The sequence below is a fragment of the Castanea sativa genome, chromosome 9, assembly GCF_040712315.1.
Source record: "Castanea sativa cultivar Marrone di Chiusa Pesio chromosome 9, ASM4071231v1".
In the NCBI taxonomy this organism is placed as follows: Eukaryota; Viridiplantae; Streptophyta; class Magnoliopsida; order Fagales; family Fagaceae; genus Castanea; species Castanea sativa.
In genome coordinates, this window is record NC_134021.1 from 30,304,837 (window position 1) to 30,327,596 (window position 22,760).

The 22,760-nt window shown below is 35.4% G+C and overlaps 1 protein-coding gene across 6 annotated transcripts; it reads right to left on the bottom strand.

Moving 5' to 3' along the window:
• Positions 1 to 14,359: 14,359 nt before the first annotated feature.
• Positions 14,360 to 21,496, bottom strand: LOC142610196 (translocase of chloroplast 34-like). 6 transcript variants are annotated; one of them, XM_075781944.1, is made up of 8 exons: positions 21,372 to 21,496; positions 20,471 to 20,596; positions 20,242 to 20,349; positions 20,013 to 20,137; positions 19,588 to 19,852; positions 15,101 to 15,169; positions 14,797 to 14,958; positions 14,360 to 14,701 (listed from the first exon to the last, which is right to left on the bottom strand). In XM_075781944.1, exons 2-8 carry the CDS (start codon positions 20,567 to 20,569, stop codon positions 14,591 to 14,593), a joined length of 939 nt encoding a protein of 312 aa, XP_075638059.1. In that variant the 5' UTR covers positions 20,570 to 20,596; positions 21,372 to 21,496; the 3' UTR covers positions 14,360 to 14,590. The 6 variants fall into 6 exon arrangements, with proteins under 6 accessions (XP_075638059.1, XP_075638055.1, XP_075638054.1 ...); XM_075781940.1 differs by having other exon boundaries at positions 20,471 to 20,599; XM_075781939.1 differs by lacking the exon at positions 21,372 to 21,496 and adding an exon at positions 20,865 to 21,101 and having other exon boundaries at positions 20,471 to 20,599.
• Positions 21,497 to 22,760: the final 1,264 nt, after the last annotated feature.

Below are 22,760 nucleotides of genomic sequence, written 5' to 3' on the forward strand. Positions count from 1 at the left end.
ATTAAATCAAATCAAATGGTATATTTTATTTGGAAGTGGACTGGTGGCGCTGGTGCTGGTGCTGGTTCGTCGAAATGATCTGGGTCCGGGTCCAACTAAAGACCAGTCATATGATATATGGTACTAGAGACCCACCTTTCCAGCTCCAACACCCAACAAACCTCCTTTTATATCTCTCCATTCTATTCTATTTTACCTGCTCAACCGTCAACACCCTAGCTTCTTCTTTTTTTTGGGTATTCTATTCTATTTATATACACCACATATGGTATGGTACTAGAGCATTCCACAATAAGCTAAACATAGCTCTCAATAGCATTATAGTTAAATTGGTACCTTTCTATGTATAAAGTATGGATTTTGTTAACGCATGCCGAGAGTACACAATAATTAATCATTTTTAGAAATATTTTTTCAGTTAATGTGTGCTTTTAGGGCACATATTAAGCAAACCCATAAAGTATTTGGGGTCTAAATTTACAGCATATTGTAATTATTTCTCTAAAAAAAATCAACATAGCTATAACAAAATTCTTGTTTTAAAAAGCCATTTATCTATTTTATCTACCAATATTTTTTAATACAACCTTCAACAAAGTCTCTAATTTTTTTTCCTCTATCTTATCAAACTTTTTTTTCATTGTTTTTTTTTTTTTAATTTATCTCAAACAACCATATTTATCACACAACGCACCAAATCCATAAGCAAACCATCGACCTGAGAACGAACCCAACAAACTCTACACCCAAGTCTGCACAGACCCAACCACAGCTCAAATCAACAAGCCCACAACCCAAATCAGCATAAACCCAACCAACCCATAACCCAAACTGGCACAATCACAACCCAACCCATTGTTGCCACAATCAGCCACTCATTGTGGCTTCGCGATGTCACTTCCCAGTCATCAAGGAGAGAGAGACTCCGAGCTATTGGGACAAATAAAATACTTCTAGATATTATTTGATGTTGCTGTGGTAGCTCACCAAGCAAATATCTATCATTGATCGTAGCTTAAACGATTGAAGTCAAGGCTCTTAATTTAAGAGATTCTAGATATAATATCACTCAAATATCAAGGGTACATTTGTTACACTTAATGGAAATTACGACAGAAATTGTAATTTTTATTTTCAAGAATAAAATGTGTTGTAATGTAATAACTATACATATTCACAAGTTTGGTTGTGATTATAACATTAGAATAAAACTTAAGATTTAGTTTTAAAAATATCTTATTCATACAATTATATTTTCTTAAAAATAACATTCTTTAAATTGAGAGAGCTATGAGTTATTTTTTTATGATTTTTTATTTTTATAATTATTACATGTATATGGAAAGTTTTTTTATTTAGAAATATATTAATTTTATAAATTATTGCATATACTAAAGAATAGCTAATACAACCATTTTAAAGAAAAAAAACTATTCTTTATTTTGAAAAATAGTTATTCATAAGGAATGACTATTCCTTATAATAAAGACATAATCAAACTAAAGAATAGCTAAACCATAAACCTCATTTGGAATGAGGGAATGGAATGGAATGGAAAGAAATAGAAAGAATAATTTTAAAATATTCTTATCTTCCCTTATTTTAGAGTTTTAATAGATGGAAGGGAAGTCAATTATCTTGTTTGGGAGTTTAAGTGGGAGTGAATGGAATAGATAGGAGGGAACACTCATTCCTCTCTATTCCCTTAAACCTCAAATTTTCATTCCCCTCAAAATTGGGAAGAGTGAGAGGGAATGAAATTAAATTTAATAATTTTTTTACTGAAACTCCTAAAATACCCCTATATATTCAACCCTTTATTTTAAAATAAGAGTCTAATAGTAATATTGTCATAAAATGATTTCATTTCATTCTCTGAGTTCTCTCCATGTTACTCCCAAACAAGATTACTTACATTCCATTCATTTTCATTCCTTTATTTTAAAACATCTAATCAAGGTTACTTAATTCCATTACATTCCATTCTTTTCCATTCCTTTCCCTTACTTAAATACATTTCATTCCATTTCATTCCTTTATAAACTCCCAAACGAAACTTAAGAATAATTATTACATTATAGTGTCTATTACAATCTATTAAATATGTCCCAAATAAAATTTTGACATTTTCAAAATATTAATAAGTTAAATAGTAAAGTAAATAAAAGCTTGGACCAAGTTGGTTCTTTTTTGGAGAGCAGACCAAGTTGGGTTTGGCTAATTCATATCCATAGCTCCAATCCACGATTGTCTATGAAAAAATAGAGAGATTGGTGAGTTAATAATATCGTCTTAATTTTTACTACCTAAAAAAAATAGATATATATATACACACACTACTATTTGATGGGCTTCTCCTATTTGGGATCCTCATTTTTTTCTTCAAAAATGTCCATACACCCTTATGTTTAAGTAAAGACAAAACTAAAGGACAATCTGATAAAAATACAACTCTAACTCCCACTAAAACATTGCCTAAAAAATATGGTCACTCTCCTATTAATTTTCAAATTACTTTATCCACTTATAAATTCTAAATGCGTAATATTAATGAGAAATCTTGTAAATTTTAAATGTGAATGAATGAAAAATTATGACACTAAAAAATAAAAAAGCCTCATAGCATGCATGAAGCCCGTATGATAAGGCTAGTAAATATATATTGATAGATAGATAGATGAATGGTCCTTATTTTTTTTCTTCAAACTTAACAAATCTTATCAAATTTTGGGACTAATGTTTTATTGTTGTTGTAGTAACAAATCATACCAAATTGATATAACCCTCTAAAACTCATTAATTGAGTTCACCTAAGGGTCGTTAATGGGCAGGGTCAGGCTGGCTCATCCCATTTTTACTCGACCCATAAGCACAATTTCATAGCCATATGGCAGTGAAGTTATATAGCACCACTTTATTACAATAATTTTTCTTTTTTGAAAATTATCCACAACGAGAATCCTACCCAAAGCAGTAGTCCAAGAAAAGAAAACAACTCTAGGCAAAACTTTCAATTTCCAAAAAAATTTCCATGGTTAAGATACAGCTATATTAAACACCAAAAATTTATAATAACCTCTCACTTCAAAACCCCTACTTTTTAGCTAGTTTCCAACAAAGCTTATCTTCTCCATTTTCTCCAACTAGGTAGGAATAAATTAAATCCATAAAATTTGATAGAAATTTTAACTCCCAATCTTGCTCACATCTTGAAAATTGCAAATCCCAATGCATGATACCATTGCGGAATTTCACAACATCAACTCAACTTTACCCATATTTTATTCATAAAAAAAAAAAAAAAAAAACTATAGAAGTATCCTTTATACAACTGATTCCAAATAATTTTGGATAGGACTCCTTAAGAATCATATCTCCACACCACAAATCATGCTAGAATTTCACTCTAAAAAAATCCCCTAACTAAAACTAAAGATGCTTGAAGAAATTCTATCACTCTTCTCTTATATTATTCCACAAGCCAACTCCATAAGGACCAAAAACCATTTTAGAACACCACCCCCAATCACTACCATACTTCGCCTCAATCACCCTTCACCAAAATATATCTCTCTGTATGATATCTCTTCAACCATTTTTGAATCAAGGCTTAATTGAATTTTTTTCAACTTCCTTACACCTAGTTGTGAGCACACTGTCTCACACTAAATAGGTGGTTCATGCCCCATAGGAAGTACGCCTCAACCGTATGGACTGGAGGCGGAGATTTTGGAGTTGCCACCCGGTTTAGGTTTAAGAATCAAATTGAGCCTTTGGGCCACTTACTTACATAGGCCTACGCACTAGACATTGAGTTCAAAGTTAGGGTTTGGCTTGGGAAGGTGTTAAGCACCCAAGACCGCCTGACTTGTGGGTTGGCCTCCATTATATGTTAATAGACCATATTTAATTAAAGACATTATTAAAAGAGCCAAAATCTATAATTCTAAACATATATAATGCACTTAAATAAAGTAACACAAATGACATGCTAAATATCACATAACAACAAAAAATGAAACACATTAAAACACAACCAAACAGATTATTGTAAAATAAAAATAAAAAAGACAAATGAAATCAAACATACAAGGAAATATGTCAAATTAAACCTAAAATGGCAAATTTAACTACATAAAAAAATGAAAACAAATAAACATAATTAAATCACCTAAAACAGGGTTAAACATAATCAAAGAACAAATAGAAAAATAATCAATCAAATAAAAAAAAGGTTTTTGCCAAATTTGGATTTAGGGTGCATACACATACTTAGTACGCAAGGTCAAAACCATGCGTGTGCATCATTGATCATGTGCAACCATCCTTAGCACATAATTTGTAGAAATCACTTGTTTAGCTTAAAACAACTTAAAGTTTTAGAACATATATAAAAGTAAATACGAAGGAAAAACTAAAGACTAACAAAATCATATTATGGTCATATTAACATCATCAAGCAAAGATCAAAACAATTATATAAAGAACATGTGAAAAGTTCTACATATTATAACGTATTAGCTTCAAATCTAAGAACAAGAGCAAAAGGAAACACAAAGGGAAACTAAAACAAATAAAAATTAGATCACATGGTCAGATTGAATCATAGGGATAATTACAGTAACCCACCTATGGTATGGCCAGTTTTCACTTTGCCCACCTGAACTTCAATCTGTTACCCATCTGTTACACACCTTACCCTCAGACGTTAGAAAAACACATTTTTATTCAAAATTAGAACATAACACGGATCAAAACACAAACCCAAGTTTCTTTTCCTCACAAGCTCTAGAAACGCGAAAATTCCCGTAGAAACTCCATTTTGCATCTGATATTGAAATAGTGTTGCAATTGTAAACCTAGACAAGCAACGGGTTGTTCGACGGATTAAAATCTTGGTAAGAAATCAATCCTTGTTTGGGTTTTTACTTTGGGCTTGTGGTTATTTTATTGTTTTTTGAGTAATCAGCCAATGGTTAATGTTATATGTAATGGAATGAGAATATTGGTTGTGTTTGTTGATGTTTATGAAAAATGTGACCACCTGTTGTTTGGATTTGTGTTTGTTTATGGGCATTTTGTTTGTCGTGGTCATTGTGTCTCACAGTGGACCGAATGAGAAATTCTAGTGTTTCTGTTGGTTTAAATTTTAGTGTTTGCATGTGCTATTTAGTAAAACAGAAACAAAAGCAAAGAAGAAATGTGGTCCCTCTAATGTGTGTGTTGCATCCCAAAAACAAAACAGAAACATGCAAATGTTTACTCTTTTGTGTATATTGTTTGCAATTCTTTAATTGTTAATTGTGTACGTGCCAAATGGTAATTTGTTATTGCAAATGGATGATGAGGAAGTGAAATTTGAGGTACTCTTCAGACTTCAAGTACACAATTAGAGGAGCTCCTTGGTTCTCTTCAAACCAGCCAGCAGCACACACCCCTGCAGAATCATGGGACAGCAGAGCACCTACAAGACCACCTGCTACCAGAGGAGCTGCTTTGAGAGGAAGGGGTGATGCAGCTAGGACTCAGAATTGTAAAACAAGAGCTAAAAAGACCAGCTGTGGTGGGAGAGACAGGGGCAATAAATGAAGACTAGTTCAAGACACTATTGTTGCTATGTATTAGGGCTATGTAGGTGTTAGGGTTTTATGTAGTTTGTAGACAATGGCAGGGCAGACACTGTTGGGATTTGTAGACAATGGCAAGATAATTTTTTATATAGATGTTCAAACACTTTTTGTACTTTTGTAAGTTTTGTAAACAATGGGCAAATGCAACTGTTTTTTGTTTTGGTTGTTGTACCAAATGCCTTATTTATTGGTGGTTGATAAAAGACTATTCAATGCCACCTTAATTATGTATACAATTTCCCAATTTAATGACCGGTATTCAGAATTATTATTCTGATTATTGTAGTTGCCCATATATGAGTTTGTTTATGTGTGAAGCTGTATGTGTTGAATAGCAGGAGTATGTGTTGATGTGTGCATTTGTTGAATAGCAGGTGTTTATAGCATATGTTGATATGTTGAATAGCAGGTGTTTATGTGTGCATTTGTTGTCTTTTCTTGCAAGTTGACAAATAGTTGTCATGCACTTTAAATTTTAAACAATTCACTTTCAACACAATTATCTTCACAAAATGCACTTTATGCACAATCCTGGCACAGCTTACACCATCCAACAAAACACCAACACCAACAGCTCACAGCTTACAAGTAGCCAATTCACTTTAAACAAAAATACCAATAGCATCTAACATAAATAACACTTTATCTTAAATATGCTTATATTATTAAGTGGCTTCAAGCCAACTACATCTACCATCTTACATAGTTCTCATTCTCAAAAAAATCTTACATAGTTCTATTACAATACAATTGAGGGCCAGTTTATATTACAACCCACCAGGCAGACTCAATCTCATCATTCCAACATATTCACTTGAGCCAAAATATAAAAACAACATAACCAAAATATATTAAAAAAAAAAAACCCCATGACAAAATTAGTGCAATTCTGCACTTTCTCTCTTGCTCTAAAGCTCTCACTGCTATCTCCTTGGCTTGAACAAAGGAAGCTCGAAACTTTCACTCCCTATCAGTGGCTTTTGCTGCCCTGGTTTGAGCAATTTCTACCATTTAGGTAGCTTCTGCTACTGTTTGGGTAACTACTATTTCCCTTTCATGTGCAAGTTGCAACTCACTCTGCAGTAAATCTAGCATTTGTTGCACCAAAAATGCAGTTTCATTCCCACGCATACAAGTGGGATTATCAATCCATTTAAAGAAAGGGCACTTAGGACCAACCTGTTCATAAATTGAATTGAACATATCGCATTCCAATCTCACGTGAATCAACTAGATTAAGTAAAAAGTATATTTACCTTATATCGGCTACAACCCAAAAACCTTCTCCCAAAATTATCCACTATCAGATTTGTTCTTAGCACACAAGTCTCATATGTACACATATGCCCACTTGAACCTGAGTAATTTCCACTCGAAGAAGACATCGTTTATCAACTTCTTGTGAATCAAAGCTACCATCAAAACTTGAAACCCCAACCCACATAAAACAGAAATGTCATACCTGGTGATGATCTATCTTCGAATATTCAATGCCTCCAGACAACCCATAGACAGAACCTCACCCTCACATGAAAGCACGATCAGAAAAATCAAAACCCCAGCTTAATACAGGGGATTTTTGTGTTTCTAGGGCTCATGAGGAAAAGCAAATTGGGTTCGTGTTTTGATCCGTGCTATGTTCTAATTTTGAATAAAAAAAAAGTGTTTTCTAACGTCTGAGGGTGAGGTGGGTAATGGATGGGTAACGGATTGAAGTTCAGGTGAGCAAAGTGTAAATGATTAAAACACAGGTAGGCAAAGTGAAAACGGGTCATACCACAGGTGGGTTTACTGTAATTATCCCTAAAACATATCACGTAAAGCTTATGATGATCACTACAATAAACAAAACTTGAATAAACTATATCAAACATTAAAATTCATAGCAAAGAAAAAGTCATGGAAGAAGACTTACCTTACTTGAAGATCACAAATTAAAGCTTTGTTTAATCGACCCCTTAGTGCCTAGACTAACAACTTTAGATTGAAATTACAAATGAATTAAAGAACACAATAGAACTAGGTATCACAACTTGAAAACAATATCCTTTTGAAAAAGATTTAGAAAAACCAATTAGAAAACAACTTTTTGCCTTAAGAGATTGCTAAAGAAAGGTTTTGATGTTGTAAAAAATGTGCTAGTGTGCTTTGTGAGTGATTAGAGAAATGAACTAGGGTTTTAGAAAACATGGATGCCAAAATAAACTCTTTCTAGCTAGAGTTTTGATTGGAGACATAAGATGAGTATTTATACTTTAAAACTAGGATTTTATGGGCCTTTTAAAGGCTTTTGGACGTTCTTAATGGTCTGGGGAGTGGCCCAACCCAAAGATTGAAGTTTTAGGGCCCTAAATATGAAACTTCCAGATTTCTAGAACTAAAGGTGGGTGCACATGCTTGCGAGGGTTTGTGCACGCCCTCAAAGGTGCTTACACATGCTTGCTGAAACCCTAATTCCTTACAACACTAATGGTCTGACTTCTAATGGCTATAACTTACTCCATTTAAATCCAAATTAGGAAAAATTTATATTCAAATTGAAGTCCATGATGTCTACTTTCCAATGAAATAAACTTTACTCAAAAAATTCTTTTTTGATAAAAAATTCTTTTTTGATAAAAAATTATGGTCAAAACAGTAAGCAAATGTCATTTTACAACATCATTTTCAAAACGCTTTGAGCACTTTTGAGTTGTAATTACCTTTGAACTATTAAAAACACTTTAATTACCCTTGGTTGATGCATGTCAAGCTCATCATTAGGAACGAGGACCAAAAATATTAACAGGTACAAAATGAGGTGTCTACACTAGTCCCCCATACATTAAAAGAGAAAAAATATGAGACCATCTCATTAAATGGACTTTGGAGTCTCAACCTAACCCATTCCATAAAAAATTTATTTGTAACTGTTCAATACAGTTAGCCACATCAACAGGAATAGGAAATAAAGACAGAAAGTAAGTAGGCAAGCTTGAGAGAGTGCTCTTAATCAACATAACTTTATCTCCCTTAGATAAATACAAAGTAGTGCACCTTGCCAATCTTTTTTCCATCCTCTCAATAATAGGATTCCATATTGTCTTCTCTTTGCATTTGGCACCCAAAGGAAGACCCAAATACTTCATCGGAAGTTGTCGCATGTTTGCAATCAAGAATGGCCATCAACTTCTCCAAGTCAGTTACATTTCCCACAAGAATCAATTCCGACTTGCTCAAATTAATCTTCAATCTAGAAGTAGTAGCAAAGCAAGCAAGAGTAGTCCTGAAATGGGCAATCTTATGCACGTCAGCATCACAAAAAATAAGAGTGTTGTCTACAAAGAAAAGATGAGACACCATTATACCATCATTTTCTAGAGACCCAACAGAGAATCATGCAATAAAGCCATCTCACACAACCTCTATCATATGGCTTAAAGTTTCCATTACACTAGCAAAAGTATTGGAGAAAGAAGATCTTCTTGGCGTAAGCCCCTGGAACTCTTAAAAAATCCACTTGGGCTACAGTTAATCAAAATAGATAAATACACCATAGAAACACAATACCTAATTCACCTCCTCCATTTCTCCAAAAACCCACATCTCTAGAGCATATAGATTAAAATATCCCAATTGACATGGTTGTATACCTTTTCCACATCTAATTTATATAACACCCCTGAAACTCCTGACTTCATACGACTATCCAAACATTCATTGGCGATGAGAACTAAGTCTAAAATCTGCCTATCTTTCATGAAAGCGTTTTGGAGGGCAGAAATAATATCCTAAAGGACCGCCATGTTGGCTAAAACTTTGACAATAATCTTATACACCCTGCCTATTAAGCTAATAGGCCTAAAATCTTTGACCTCCACAACATCTCTCTTTTTAGGAATAAGGCAAATAAAGGTAGCATTGAGACTTTTTTTCAAATTTATCGTGGGCATAAATTTTTTGAAAGATCTCCATAATATTAGCCTTAATTACACTCCAACAAGATTTGAAGAAGGCCAAATGACATCCATCAAGGCCTGGAGCCTTATCAACATTGAAATTCTGAATCACCCCTAACACTTCCTCCTCTTCAAACAGTCTTTCCAACCACTCAGATTTTTCCTTAAGGAGGCTATTGTGGACACAAGGGGCGTTAGAGTTGCCATCTAAATTTTGCAAAGGTCTAGGAGCCATAAATATAGCGTTCTCTCAAGGAAAGACCTTTGATCTTACTACCAAAGTATGAGTTCGAAGTTTAGATACACTATTTGGAAGGTGTTAGGCACCCAAGATTGTCCAACCCTAAGGTTGGCCTCCCATCGTTGTGTCTTACGTCTTAACCTTATTAAAAACACTGTCAATACTTGTGTCTTAAACACACACGCGCGCGCGCTAGCATGCATCTAAACTTACAATCATGGCATTATTATCCCAAAACACATACCTATCTACCCATAAAGCGGAAGAGAGCCAAACCCAAACGCATGTGAGAAAATCCTAGCATTCATCTAACATGTGAAACCCTATCATATATCTAAAACAAGGCAACAACTCAATCATGTCAACAGAGCATAAACATCCATATGGTAGCAAGCAAATCATATCATGAATAAAAAACAGGGCATCAACTTTGTACACATATATCAAGGGAGGATTAAACAATCAACATGCATGTTTTGTGAATGCATGACTTACTTTACTTACCTTACAGCATCTCAGCACCTATGGCATTGTGCATGGACATGTGAATGCATGTTGATGGTATTTAAACAAGACATAAACATAAAACCCTAATCTAAACATATTAAAGATAAGCAAGCATACAAGACAGAGACTCAGATACATATAAACATATGAAAATGGTTTAAACAAAGGCAAAACATGTGAATTGGGTAAACCAAACAAAACAAGAAATCTAAACTAGGGTTTCTAGACAAGTGGCTGCGTAAGCGACCAAAGGCTTGTGTATGCAGGGTTTAACCTGCATACGCATGCTCATGGCATACATGCGTGGGCTTGTTCACAAACCCTAACCCAGAAACACGAAACAAAAAAATAAAGCACAAAAAAAAAATCCTAATTCTAACAACCTATCATGCTTATAAGCATTAGACAAGCATAAAACTAAACTACACAAGCATATATATATGCATAAACAAAGCCAAGAAACAAGATTAAAGCAGAAGGGAAAGACTTAAAAAGAAGAAAGAAAGGTTGAAGCTTGATACCTCAAAAGGAGTTCCCAAGCTTTGATTTTTTTACCGTTTTCCTAAGTTAAATCTATCATAAGTCATTAAACAAGCAATTAGAAATGTTAAACTAAAAGGATTAAGGCTAGAAAAGGTCTCAATCAAATAAAATTGACTTGAGAGTGTTTTGTGAAAAACTCCATTTTGATTAACTATTTTCTAGTGAATCTTAGGTTTTTCCCGTGTGATTTCTATGTGTTTTCAAAATATACCATGTAAAATTTTATGTAGTAGAAAAAATGGGGTTTGGAACGGTTTCTAGACGATGTGGGATTCATTCCAAACCTCAACCATTATTGCAGAAAACTTGCATTTATCAAGCTTCTAAAACCCTAGTTGTGTACGCATGCTTTGGCCCGTGTACGCAAGCCGCTACCCACGTACGTGGGCCGAGAGCCACTTTGGTCATTTTATTTCCAAAAATAGATTTTTGCTCATTTAAAAGGATATATTTTCCATTTTAACACTCCTCAAGTCAATTTAATGTTTAATTGGGCTCTAAACTGGCATTGGACCTTAGAGTTTGAGCATCATTGGGAATGGGTGCCTGAGTCTTAAGGGGTACAAAATGCAATGTCTACAACTATTAAAATCCATAACATCCAAAAAAGGGTGATGGAAATCATCCTTAATATACAGACAACAATAAAACAGCATAATACATTTAGAAATACTTGTTAGATTTGTAATTAATTCTCCATCCATTAGAAGATTGGTTACAGCATTACGCCGCCTATGAGAATTTGCCACTCTATGGGAAAATTTCGTATTTTTATCCCCCTCCCTTAACCAAAGAACTTTAGATTTTTGTCTCGCACTAATCTCTTCCAAAAGAATGGTTTTTTCAAGATCTGTGCAAATATGATATTTTTCCAATTTAAATGCCTGCTCTCCTTAGTATCATCCAGTTCATTAAGAGCATTACATAACTGCTTTCTCTTAATTTCCACATTCCCAAACTCTTCCTCATTCCATTTTTTCAAATCTAACTTTAAGGCCTTCAATTTATTTGTGACTTTATAACTTGGATGCCCTTGAATCTAGTAGGAATCCCATCACAATTTTACTTTCTCCAAAAAACCTTCAACCTTGAGCCACATGTTTTCAAATCTAAAAGGATGATAGCTTCTTTGGAACCTACCACAATCTTAGAGAATTGGAAAGTGGTCAGACATAAGGTGGGGCATCCTTCGTTGATAAACATTTGGGAACTAAACCTCTCGATCCGTCGAGACTTGAGAACAGAAAGCGATCAATTCTAAATCAACCTGCTTACGAGTACTAGGCCAAGTAAAAGAGTCACCTTCCAAAGGTAAATCAATCGTACCATGAGTTGAGATGAAATCAGAAAAATCAAACATAGCTTGAGAATAATTCTCAATTCCCAGTAGTTTGGTAGGAAAGCAAATCACATTGAAATCACCTCCAACACCCCATGGTACATTCCACCAACTAAGTAAACCAGACATTTCCTCCTAAAACAACCTCCTATCCCTGTCTGAATTAGGCTCATAAACCCCTGTGAATGCCCGTTCGAATTGATTCTCCACATTTTTTAATCTACAAGATATTGACAATTGACCCACAGCTTCCTCCATCTTTTCCACTACCCTTTTATCCCACATTAAAAAAATACCCCCTGAAGCACCAAGAGACCTCTAAGTATAACTAGTCAACATAATGACAACCCCACATACTTCTTATCAACCCACGAGTAATGAACTCCAATTTAGTTTCTAGTAAACATATAATATTAGTCTTCTGATCCCTAATCAAGTTTCAAATTCAGGACTCTTATCTCGATCGTTTAGCCCTCTCACATTCCAAGAAATATTTTTGAGATTCATTAAGACAACATGATAACCCTCTCCCTGTTAAACGCTTCTAGTCTTACCTGAGCTGGTCTCAAAATTCCAAGAAGTCACCTAATTCTTTAGCTACATATTGCCCTTTGATACTGCTTTCAATAAATTCCTCTAGATACCACCCTCCCGTCTATTCTTCTCTTCAATAGCTTGGAATAATGTTGTAACTTGATTTTCAAGGCCCTCATAAGACCTGCCCACATATAGCCAAAACCTTAGGTTTTCCTCTTTCACTCAAATCAAAGCCTGAGGTTTGCTTGCAACCTCCACTTGAGTCACCTTATTCTCCACTGTAATGGATACAACTAATGGTTCTAGCCATATAGAATCACCACCATTTTCCCAATAGAGCATGTCAATTTATGGCCCAATGACTGTACTCCAATCACCTTCATCATCGTCCCCATCACACTCATCTTCCCATAGGCTCAAAGCTTGAGTACCCTCTGTCACTACCACCGTATCTCTCGAGCTCACCCCTTTCAAAATTTCGTTGTCTGACTCAACTTCTTTCGACATCTTCTCTAGTGGATACACAAGCTTCAACTGAACATAAGAAAAAAAAAAATCAACGAGAGCATCAAGAAAAAGAAATGTATGCGTATACCACAACTAGAGCAATTTTTGGCATGAGAGTGAAATTTGCTTATATAAAATCGGCAACTAACAAATTATGTCTCAAATGACAATGTCATTTGTTAAATCTTAGCTCCCCCTTTCTTTGAAGGGTTGGTTTAGTGGTTTTCAAGCAATCATAAGATCCATGAAATCTTAAGTTCGAAAATCTCAACACACACCTTGGAGCTACTTCTGAGGGATTCTTCTCTATAACTACGCAGTGTTGTGTGACAGGTAAACTACACACATCTAAGAAATTAGTCAATAAAAGGCTTAAACACCCTCTTTTATCAAACCCCCCCCCCCCCCCCCCTCCTCTTGTGTATCTCCCTCTTCCTTTGGAAGCAAACTTACTCGTCCAAAAATCCAAATAAAATAAAGGGAAAAGAAATGGTGGCCTACTAGGGATGTAAAATATTTGGCTTGCTAGGGATGTAAAATATTTGGCTTACTTCAGGGTTGTTAAAAACGCAACTAAAAACTCTCCTTTCGCCCTTTCACGTACCATTACCAATATAACTCAAGGAAAAGCACATATGTTCTTCTCTATCTATGAAGGACTGGGCATTCATCAAAAAGCGTAATACATTATCTTAAAAGTTAAAACCAAGTTATGATGTGAATTTTTTTCTCAGGGTTTTCCTATAATACATTTTATGATATGCATTTTGAACCACAACTTTTTTTTTTGAACCACAACTTATATGGAAGTCACTAAAATAAAAACCACGGTAATGGACAGCATCAAGTTTTAGAATTAACAAAGTTTCAGAACTAGAAAAACCATTACAGGATAATCTCCTTGTCCCTAGATTGACAAACAGTTACTGTGCTGGCATTGTGTTATCCATGACAGCATGCTCTTATAATTCACGTTACTGCAAAGCATCACCAACGCACACCCCTACAGCAATAATACACACGGGACTCTTTGAAAATAAACAGGAAATCTTCCAACTTTTTTTTATGAGTAACAAGAAATCTTCATCATTTGCAAGGAAGAATTGGAATAGGGAAATAAATAATTCTACAGACGCAAAATTAATTAGGTAGTGAAAAAATAATTCAAACAGCATATTATCTCCGAGTACACAAAATCCAATTCTCTCAAAACGCAAAGGAATCCATATGCCGCAGATTACCAATACTGCAGAATATACTAGGAACGGCTAAGAGATAGAGATGTAATCAGTACAGGAAAATAGACAACAATAAGAAAATTTCATGGTGGCAGGGGTTCATAGCCAGATCAGAACTTGCGACTGCCCATGCCTGTATCACGCATCTCCCATGATGGTCTACTCTCCTTTGCAATATCATTCTTGATGGCACGTTCAATTGGTTTAATGACAAAGAAATACTGCCAAGAAGCAGAGAGAAAAATTGAATGAATTTCATTGATCACTTATCCAAAGATATGAGAAACAAATAAGCATCTAAATTTAAGACACTTACTTGGAGGGCAAAAATAAGCGGAATTAAGAACTTCCCTCTCTCATTAGGGTTTGGCCCTTCAATCAGCTTCTTGTCAACAACAATAGAATGGCTTCCATTCAACACAACTTCTGTGATTGTTTTGACTAAATGAGGAATCCAAGCAGTCCCGTTTGGAAGAACCTGTCACCAAAGCACAACCATCTTCTCAATCTCTCAAAGATGAAAAAACATCAATGACGTTTTTTTTTAAAGAAAAATCACCAATGATGAATGTACTAAAAGGTAAAAACAACAAACATGTGGCAACAGGAAAATGACTAACCTTTTCATCACTTTCAGTCTTATTACATCTCCCACTGTTCTCAACCAAAACAACTGGGATTGCAAAATCCTATAGAGAGAGGCAAAATAGACAAACAAATTCATTAAGTAAAATGTTTATAAATAAAAAAAATTCATTAAGTAAAATAGACAAATGAATTTCCTAAATAAATTTCTTTCTAAACAAACATTTTTCAACTTGTTGAGCTCCAATATAAATAAACTATAACTCTATGGTGAACACAAGTTGGAACTCTGTTGCAAGAAATATGATAGTGACACTAACGCAAATCTTTAGACATGGAAACTCACTGTCAAAGTCACTTATCAAGGAAAAAAAGTGGAGGGTGGGGGACTCGCTGTAAGTTTTTCTTTGTTGATAAGTAAATTTGTACTTAGAGAAAAAGGAGTTCTAAAAGGGGTGCAACCCCTAGAACACTGGTTGTTTACAAGATTAATAACCAAAGAAAAAACAAAAAAGCTGACTCCTAAAACTTAAAAAATTAAGTACTTCTAGCAATATAGAGGAGAAGCAAATAGTAGCTTCTTCTCTCTCCTAATGCCCCACATTATGCATAAGTGAATAAATAGCCCAAATGCTTCCCTCAACAGAAATAACTCACAACTCTCAAAAGTGTGGGAATTCTCCTCTCCAAATGTCCCACATTTATGCACAAGTGAATAAATAGACTTCCAAATTTTTGCAAAGTGTTCCTTCCAACTAGTCAATAATTCAGGCACCATTCCAGCCATAATTTCCCACATCAACCCAAGCAATAAAACATAAGCAACCATAATTCTCTCATAGTTATGTAAGCATGTAACAGTGTAGGCATGCATCTATCAAATAAATCCAAAGCACAAAAATCTTAGGACATGTGGGCACAGGTGAACTGCCAGATGACACAACTGTAATTCTTTTACAGCCTGGCATAACATAATGTATCTGTGTAAACTGTGGAAGAACATCATAATAGGTTGAAATAGTTGAGGTAGGGTCCGTGGGGAGTGGGTCCAAAGTTCAATTGTCGGGCGCGCACGCACACACATATAATTTTCTATTTATTTTGAATGATGTGCTTACAACTGTCATCATACTGTGCTCTCCAAAGGGCAACTCTTCTCAAAATCTCAAAAAAGGATGCTGAGTTGGGATCTCATTCTAACTAAGGATTCTTGTGGTTCCGGAGGATCCAGCTATAGGAGAACCAGGAAGGGAAAGCCCCCCCCCCCCCCCTTTTTTCCTCCTGGCTCTTTGGTCTTAGGAAACCTTAGCAAGGCAAAGCCCTTTGGACCCACCCCTTGGGAGCAAACAACAGATACAAGACCCCACCCGCCAGAACTGTGGCATGATATTTGGAATGGCAAGACTACAATTTTTTGATAATTCAATTGTTACAACAAGTGAGGGAAGGGGGAATCGAACCCTAGTTCTTCTCATAAAGGAGACCAAGCTATACCACTTAGCTACAAGGCTCTTGGCAACTACTCTTAAGGAAAGGTACCCTGATTTTTTCCCAATTGCTAGGGGAAGAGATGCCAGAGTGATAGATTCTATAGAATTCAAGAATAGAAGCCCTATTTGAAATCCTTTATTTTCCCAAGCATCCATGACTAGGAGTTAAAATCTATGGAACATTTTTTGGATGATTTATGTGCAACAAAGACTGAGGGAAGGAGGAAGATAAATTGGTATGCATCTCGTCATAAAATCATGGTTTTCAAGTGAATAGATATGATAAGGCCTTGAGAGTAGGAGTGGAAAACAAATTTCCACAGAAAACATATGGAAAGTCTGTGTACCACTGAAGGTATAGCTTTCTTCTCATGGTGTGTTGCATTTGCAATAATTCTGACAATAGACAATATGAGGAAGCGGGGGATAATTATTATGGATTGGTGCTATATGTACAAGAACCAAGGGAGTCAGTGGCACATCTCTGTCTACACTGTGATATTGCTTAGGAAGTGTGATCATTAGTGTTCTACTTGTTTTGGTATTAATAAGGTAATGTCTAGATCAGTGAGGGATTTGCTATCTTGTTGGAAAGGACACTTTGACAAGAGAACTAATGGTGAAATATGGAAAGCTACTCCATGGCGCATTTGGAGAGAAAGGAATGTGTGCTTTTAGGGAGGGAGTTACATTTATCTATGTTCAAGTTTGTATTTCTGAAGGCTTTATATGATTGGATTTTGAGTTCTACCTCTTTCACTTCATCAAATTTGTTAGAACTCTTTAGATGACTTGGATTTTAGATAAATTATATATTGTATTTCTTTTAATTCTTTTTCTCTTTGGCTCATCCTTAGTATACTTCCCACTGTGCTAGGGCGGTGTCCCCTTTTTGCGCCTTTTCAATAAATTTATTACTTGTCAAAAAAATATAGGCCTCATGACTTTGATGTTGAGGAAAATTTTCCATTATGAGGTGATTTTAGCCTTTAAAGTGTAAAAAATAAGCAAATACTCATATGCACGCAACACAACCATGTTAATATCTTGGAATCTTTTAAGCAATATTGCCAATACTTTCATGACTCAGAAAATTTTGATCCCATTTTTTTTAGAAAAGTAAAAACGTCAATCCAAAAATGCATAAAGCCATCTTCTTCATTTGTGTTGCAATAAGCAACAAAAAATGAGAATAAAAAATAAAACATAAACAAAACCTTATACAGCAATAAAAAGAGGTTCATAGGCATATAGGTCATTAAGCAAAATGCACGCAGCACTCATATAAACTGCATCTAGAAAGAAATGCATAAGTAAAAGAGAAAATCACATTCCAAGTCATTCATGCATCTTCCAAAAGAGAATTTAGCCAATAGAAAGTTCACGTACAATGTCTTATATTAAATATTTAAGCACTGCAATATGAACCAATAATGTAGGGAGATCCAAAAGGAAAGTTTTCATGAGCATAAAGGAAAGAGTGGGGAAAAAGGAGCAAGGTTGGAATGAAATTTTTTTTACCAAGGGCGGGAAAAGAAGTGTTGATAAATGCAGTGGCCCAAGCAATACCCCTTACACAATGAGCGTCTTCAAACTACCTTCTACTTTGTGTGAAAATCTTAGCAGGGCAATGGAAGAGAGAATCAAGGCATGAATTTGATGAGGTGAGAAAAATTATGTGCGCCAAAAGTAAAATGGGGATTGGAATTTAGAGATTTAGAGACTTTCAATGTGGCACTCCTGGCAAAACAGTGCTGGAGATTACTCACCATGGAAAACACCCTTGTATTCAAGACACTCAAGGCAAAGCAATTTTCATAGAGGGACATTCATGACAGCAACAATAAAGTCCAATGCCTCATATACGTGGCAAAGTATACCAGGAGCAAGGTATGGCAAGATTGCTGGGTTCCAACTAAACCAACCCATAAGATTGCATCCCCTAGGCTGCACCATCCACTTGATACGAAAGTTAGTGAGTTGATTGATCAAGAGAGAAAATGGGGAAATTGAAGCTTGTTGCAGAGCACGTTCATGGAGCATGAAGCTGAAGTGATTCATGGTATCCCTATAAGTCAAACTCTGCCTTGTGACATGCTGGTTTGGAGTGGGACTGCCAATGGACAGTTTACACTTTACAGTTAAAAGTACTTACAAGCTGCTAAGAGATGAACTAGAGAGGGATTGTGGTGAAAGCTCCCATGGAGCTGAAGGAAAATATTTCTGAAAGGTAATATGGAAAATTGAATGTGCCAAGCAAGGTTGGTTTCTTCATCTGGCACGCTTGTAATGATATTATCTGAACTAGTCAACTAGGTACAGCTTGAGCAGAAGATATTTGGTGTCCCCCTATGTGGTACTGGGATATGGACTACGGGCCATGCGCTCTGGAGCTGTGAGGTTATACACAGGGATTTAGTGCACCACTTTCCTATTCACTCAATTCCAATAGCAGGTCAGGGTGATTTAAATTGTTTATGGACACAATTGTGGACAAGAGTGATACGGTGAAGTTATACCAACGGTGAAGTTATACCAACGGTGAAGCCATAGCAGCTATAAGTAAATGGAGTCCTTATACCAGAGAAGTTGCTGCAGAGGAAGCCATGGCAGACATAGAAGGTTCACGGCTAGCCAGGGAGTTGGGCTACAGAAACGTCATATTGAAAGGGGATCCACAGGTGGTGATCAATGCCGTGCAAGGGCCTGCAGCTTCAAGGTTTCTATAGGGACATTAGGATAAAGGGCCGTGAATTTAATTATTTCTGCTAAAATTTTGTGAAGAAAAATGCAATTATAGAGGCACATGTTAGCCAAATAACAGACCAAGAGTGCTGTTTTGGCCAAAATCCACCTTTTCCTACAGTTCCAACTGCGAACTGATGTACTGGTTTATTTAGCACTATGAATAGATGTTTTATTTTCAAAAAATAAAAAATTAACTAATAATGACAGTATAGGGGAGGCAAAAAAACATAAATTGAACTTGAGGTTGCAGAACAAGAATCAGGAGATAAGAGAGAAAAGCAGACCTGCTTATCATGCTTTTTTAACCCAGCACCCATACGAACAACTTTTAGAAGAGCCTCAGACCTTTTGGAGTAAAAGTCTTCATAAGGTAGCCCATCAGGTGGTGAGAGCTGAGCATGTGTAAGGACCACCAAAGCCCTATTCCATATTCCTTTACCAAAACTATCTGTTATGGCTTTAACAATCTGCTTATCCAAGTTATCAACCCTATACGCATCCAAGCGGTCCACATAGAGTAGGATATCAATGGTCTTGTTCAGAAGGAAACTGCTCAAACAACAACCCCCCACACCCACCCACAATGAAAAATGAAAGAAGAAAGAAGAAAGAAAAGAAGACGAAGTCAGAGTCATAAATAGATCAACATCAATTCCTCAAGCAAAAGCCAGGAACATAATTCACTAAGGAATTGTAAAACTTAGCATACCGTTTTATAATCTCAAGTGCCTGGTCATTGACATATCCTCCTTCTATAAGTCCTGGAGTGTCAATGATGTTCAAAGTAAATCCAGCCCTTGAACGCGACACCATAACAGGCCTTGGTCCTTCCGACTATGGCAAACAACAAATAACCCGTATAAACAAATATGAAGTGCACAGAAAGGTAGTACAAAATAAATGTTCCATAACAGGGAAAGAAAGAAAGCAGCATATACCTGAAAAGGACTAACAGTCACAGCTCTTTCTCCTATGATCGAGTTTACGGTTGAGGATTTCCCAACACCACCTTTCCCCATTACAAGTATTGTCAATGTGCTCACATCCTACACCCATAGCATATGCAAGAAATCAAAAGCATACATAATCAGCACAAGTGACAATAATTAACAAAAGCAAGGCAAAACATGTATGTTAACAATGCGAAAATGGGGTACGAAAAAGAACCTCCTGCTTAAGCTTTCCCAACAATTCAAGCAATTTGGTCTGGGTGGCAGTAGCGAATGTGTTGATCCCTACCCAATCACGAATAAGCTGGGACGCCATAGATAACTCCTCTTTTGTCTTACTCTACTACTACAACAAAAGAAAAACCAAATAAATAAACACAATCAGCAAATAAAGGTCTGGGACTGGGTTAGGGGTTATAAATAAAAACTGCACAAAGCCAAAATTAAACCCTAATGAAGATGATTTAACATCAACCCATATTGGGTAATTAATAAACTTAAAAAGTACAAGCTCACAGCACGAAAACAGTAATTACGCAATAAAAAGACCCAGAAAGAGAAGAACCCTAAACCCTAAGAGAGAGAAGAATTGGAGAATTTGGTTACCTTACCTGAAACTGAGGAAAGGAAAGGGCACTGAAAAATTAAAATGCAGTTTGTTTTTGTTTAGAATCTGTGAATACAATTATAAAGAAGCAGGGAAAGCCCCAAAGCGGCCTTATCTCTATACTATACTATACTAGAGTCTGTCTGCTCTATCCCCTCCTGAACAAGCAAACAAATGCAAGCTGCCTTTTTTGTCTATCGTACAACAACGCATTTTACAAACTGACGTGGTACTATGCCACATCAGCCTTTACATGTGGAAATTTAATAAAAATCAAATCCAGGCAGGCCGGCTATTGTCATTTTCTTCTTCGATTTTTTTTTTTTTTTTTGGCATCAAATTTGTATTAAATACTAATCGTTCAGACGCCTAAACCCAGGCCAGGTGGTATGTTTTCAAGTAAACAATCTTTCTGAAAACATGAATTGGGTTTAGTATTGAGATATCCTTAATTGACAAAAAAATACAATAAAATTGAAGATATCAAGGAAAGGGTATATATGAAGCAAACCTGTGCGAGGAAAAGTGGCAAAGAGAGACAGGAAAGAGGAGCGAGCGATAAAAAGGTCGGATGGATGGGTTAGACTTAGGTATTACCGTATAGGTATAACATCTCGTTGACACCAGGGACACAGATGTTGTCTATCCTTCTCTTTTTTTTTCTTTTTTCTTTTTTAAGAGAATTTTAAATTATGGCATTTATTTCTGATGGTAGCTCTTTATCATCAAACTAAGACACCAATTAGTTTTTGGTGTAGACGGAAATTAAACCCCAGATCTCTTATACAATGATCAGAGATTTTACCAGTTGAGTTAATTAAAACTCACTCTACTGTTAATTTTTAAATTACTTTATTCATTTATAAATTAGATTCACAAAATAAAAATTATATATAAAAACATAGTTTTTTTTTTTTTTTGCTAAAAAAAAGCACTCTCCTATTCATTTTCAAATTACTTTATTCACTTATGAATTAAATTCACAAAATAAAAATTATATATATCATAAAATACAAAGTTTTTTTTTATACTAAAAAAAACCGCTATTTAAATAATAGTTTTCATTATTTACCCACCGTTACCAAACCATAGCTTTGTAATTGGTACTAATTTGGGTTTTTATTTTTTTTTTAAGTTTTGGTCTTATAAGATTTTCTATAAATTTTGCCAATGCCACGTCAATTTGTAAAATATGTTGGAAGTTTTTCTCTCTTGGCCTGTCTACTCACTAGTGTGAGGTGTCTCCTTCCTTTATTTTCCCCTTCTCTACATTTTTAAGCTACCTCTCAACAAACAATCCAAACATACTTTAGAGTGTGTTTGTTTGGATATAAAATAAGATGAATGAAAAATATTGGAGAGAAAATAGTTGAAAAAATGAGTTTGTGTATTGTTTGGTTGAGAGGGGAAAACAAACTTTTATGTGGAGCGCAAGCATTTTCCACCCAGGCCAACACAAAACTTTTCTCTCCAAAATGGAGAGAAAAGATAGATGAAAATGTTAAGGAATAAGAAAAGACAAAAACACCCTCCCACTTTTTGCTCTAACCTACCCCCTACTTAATCTCACCTTCTCATCTCCTAATCATCAACCTCACTTCAGCCTCTTCACAGCAACAATGAACTCAACAAGAATGTATAAATATTTGTTGAATTGTGAGTTTTGTTGCCCAGGTGAAGAAAATTTAAATATTTGTTGAAAGTTTTGGTGCCCAAGTAAAGGATGTGTTAAAAACTAGTTGTATTGTGTAAATTTGCTGCCCACATTTTTGTTGCCCAGTTTAATTATTAGTGCAAGTTTTGATTTATAAGTTTTGTCCAGTTGAATTACTTAGCTTATTAGTTGCCCACGTTATATTCACTAGTTGAATAGTGAATATAAGAATACCCTTGTTACAAA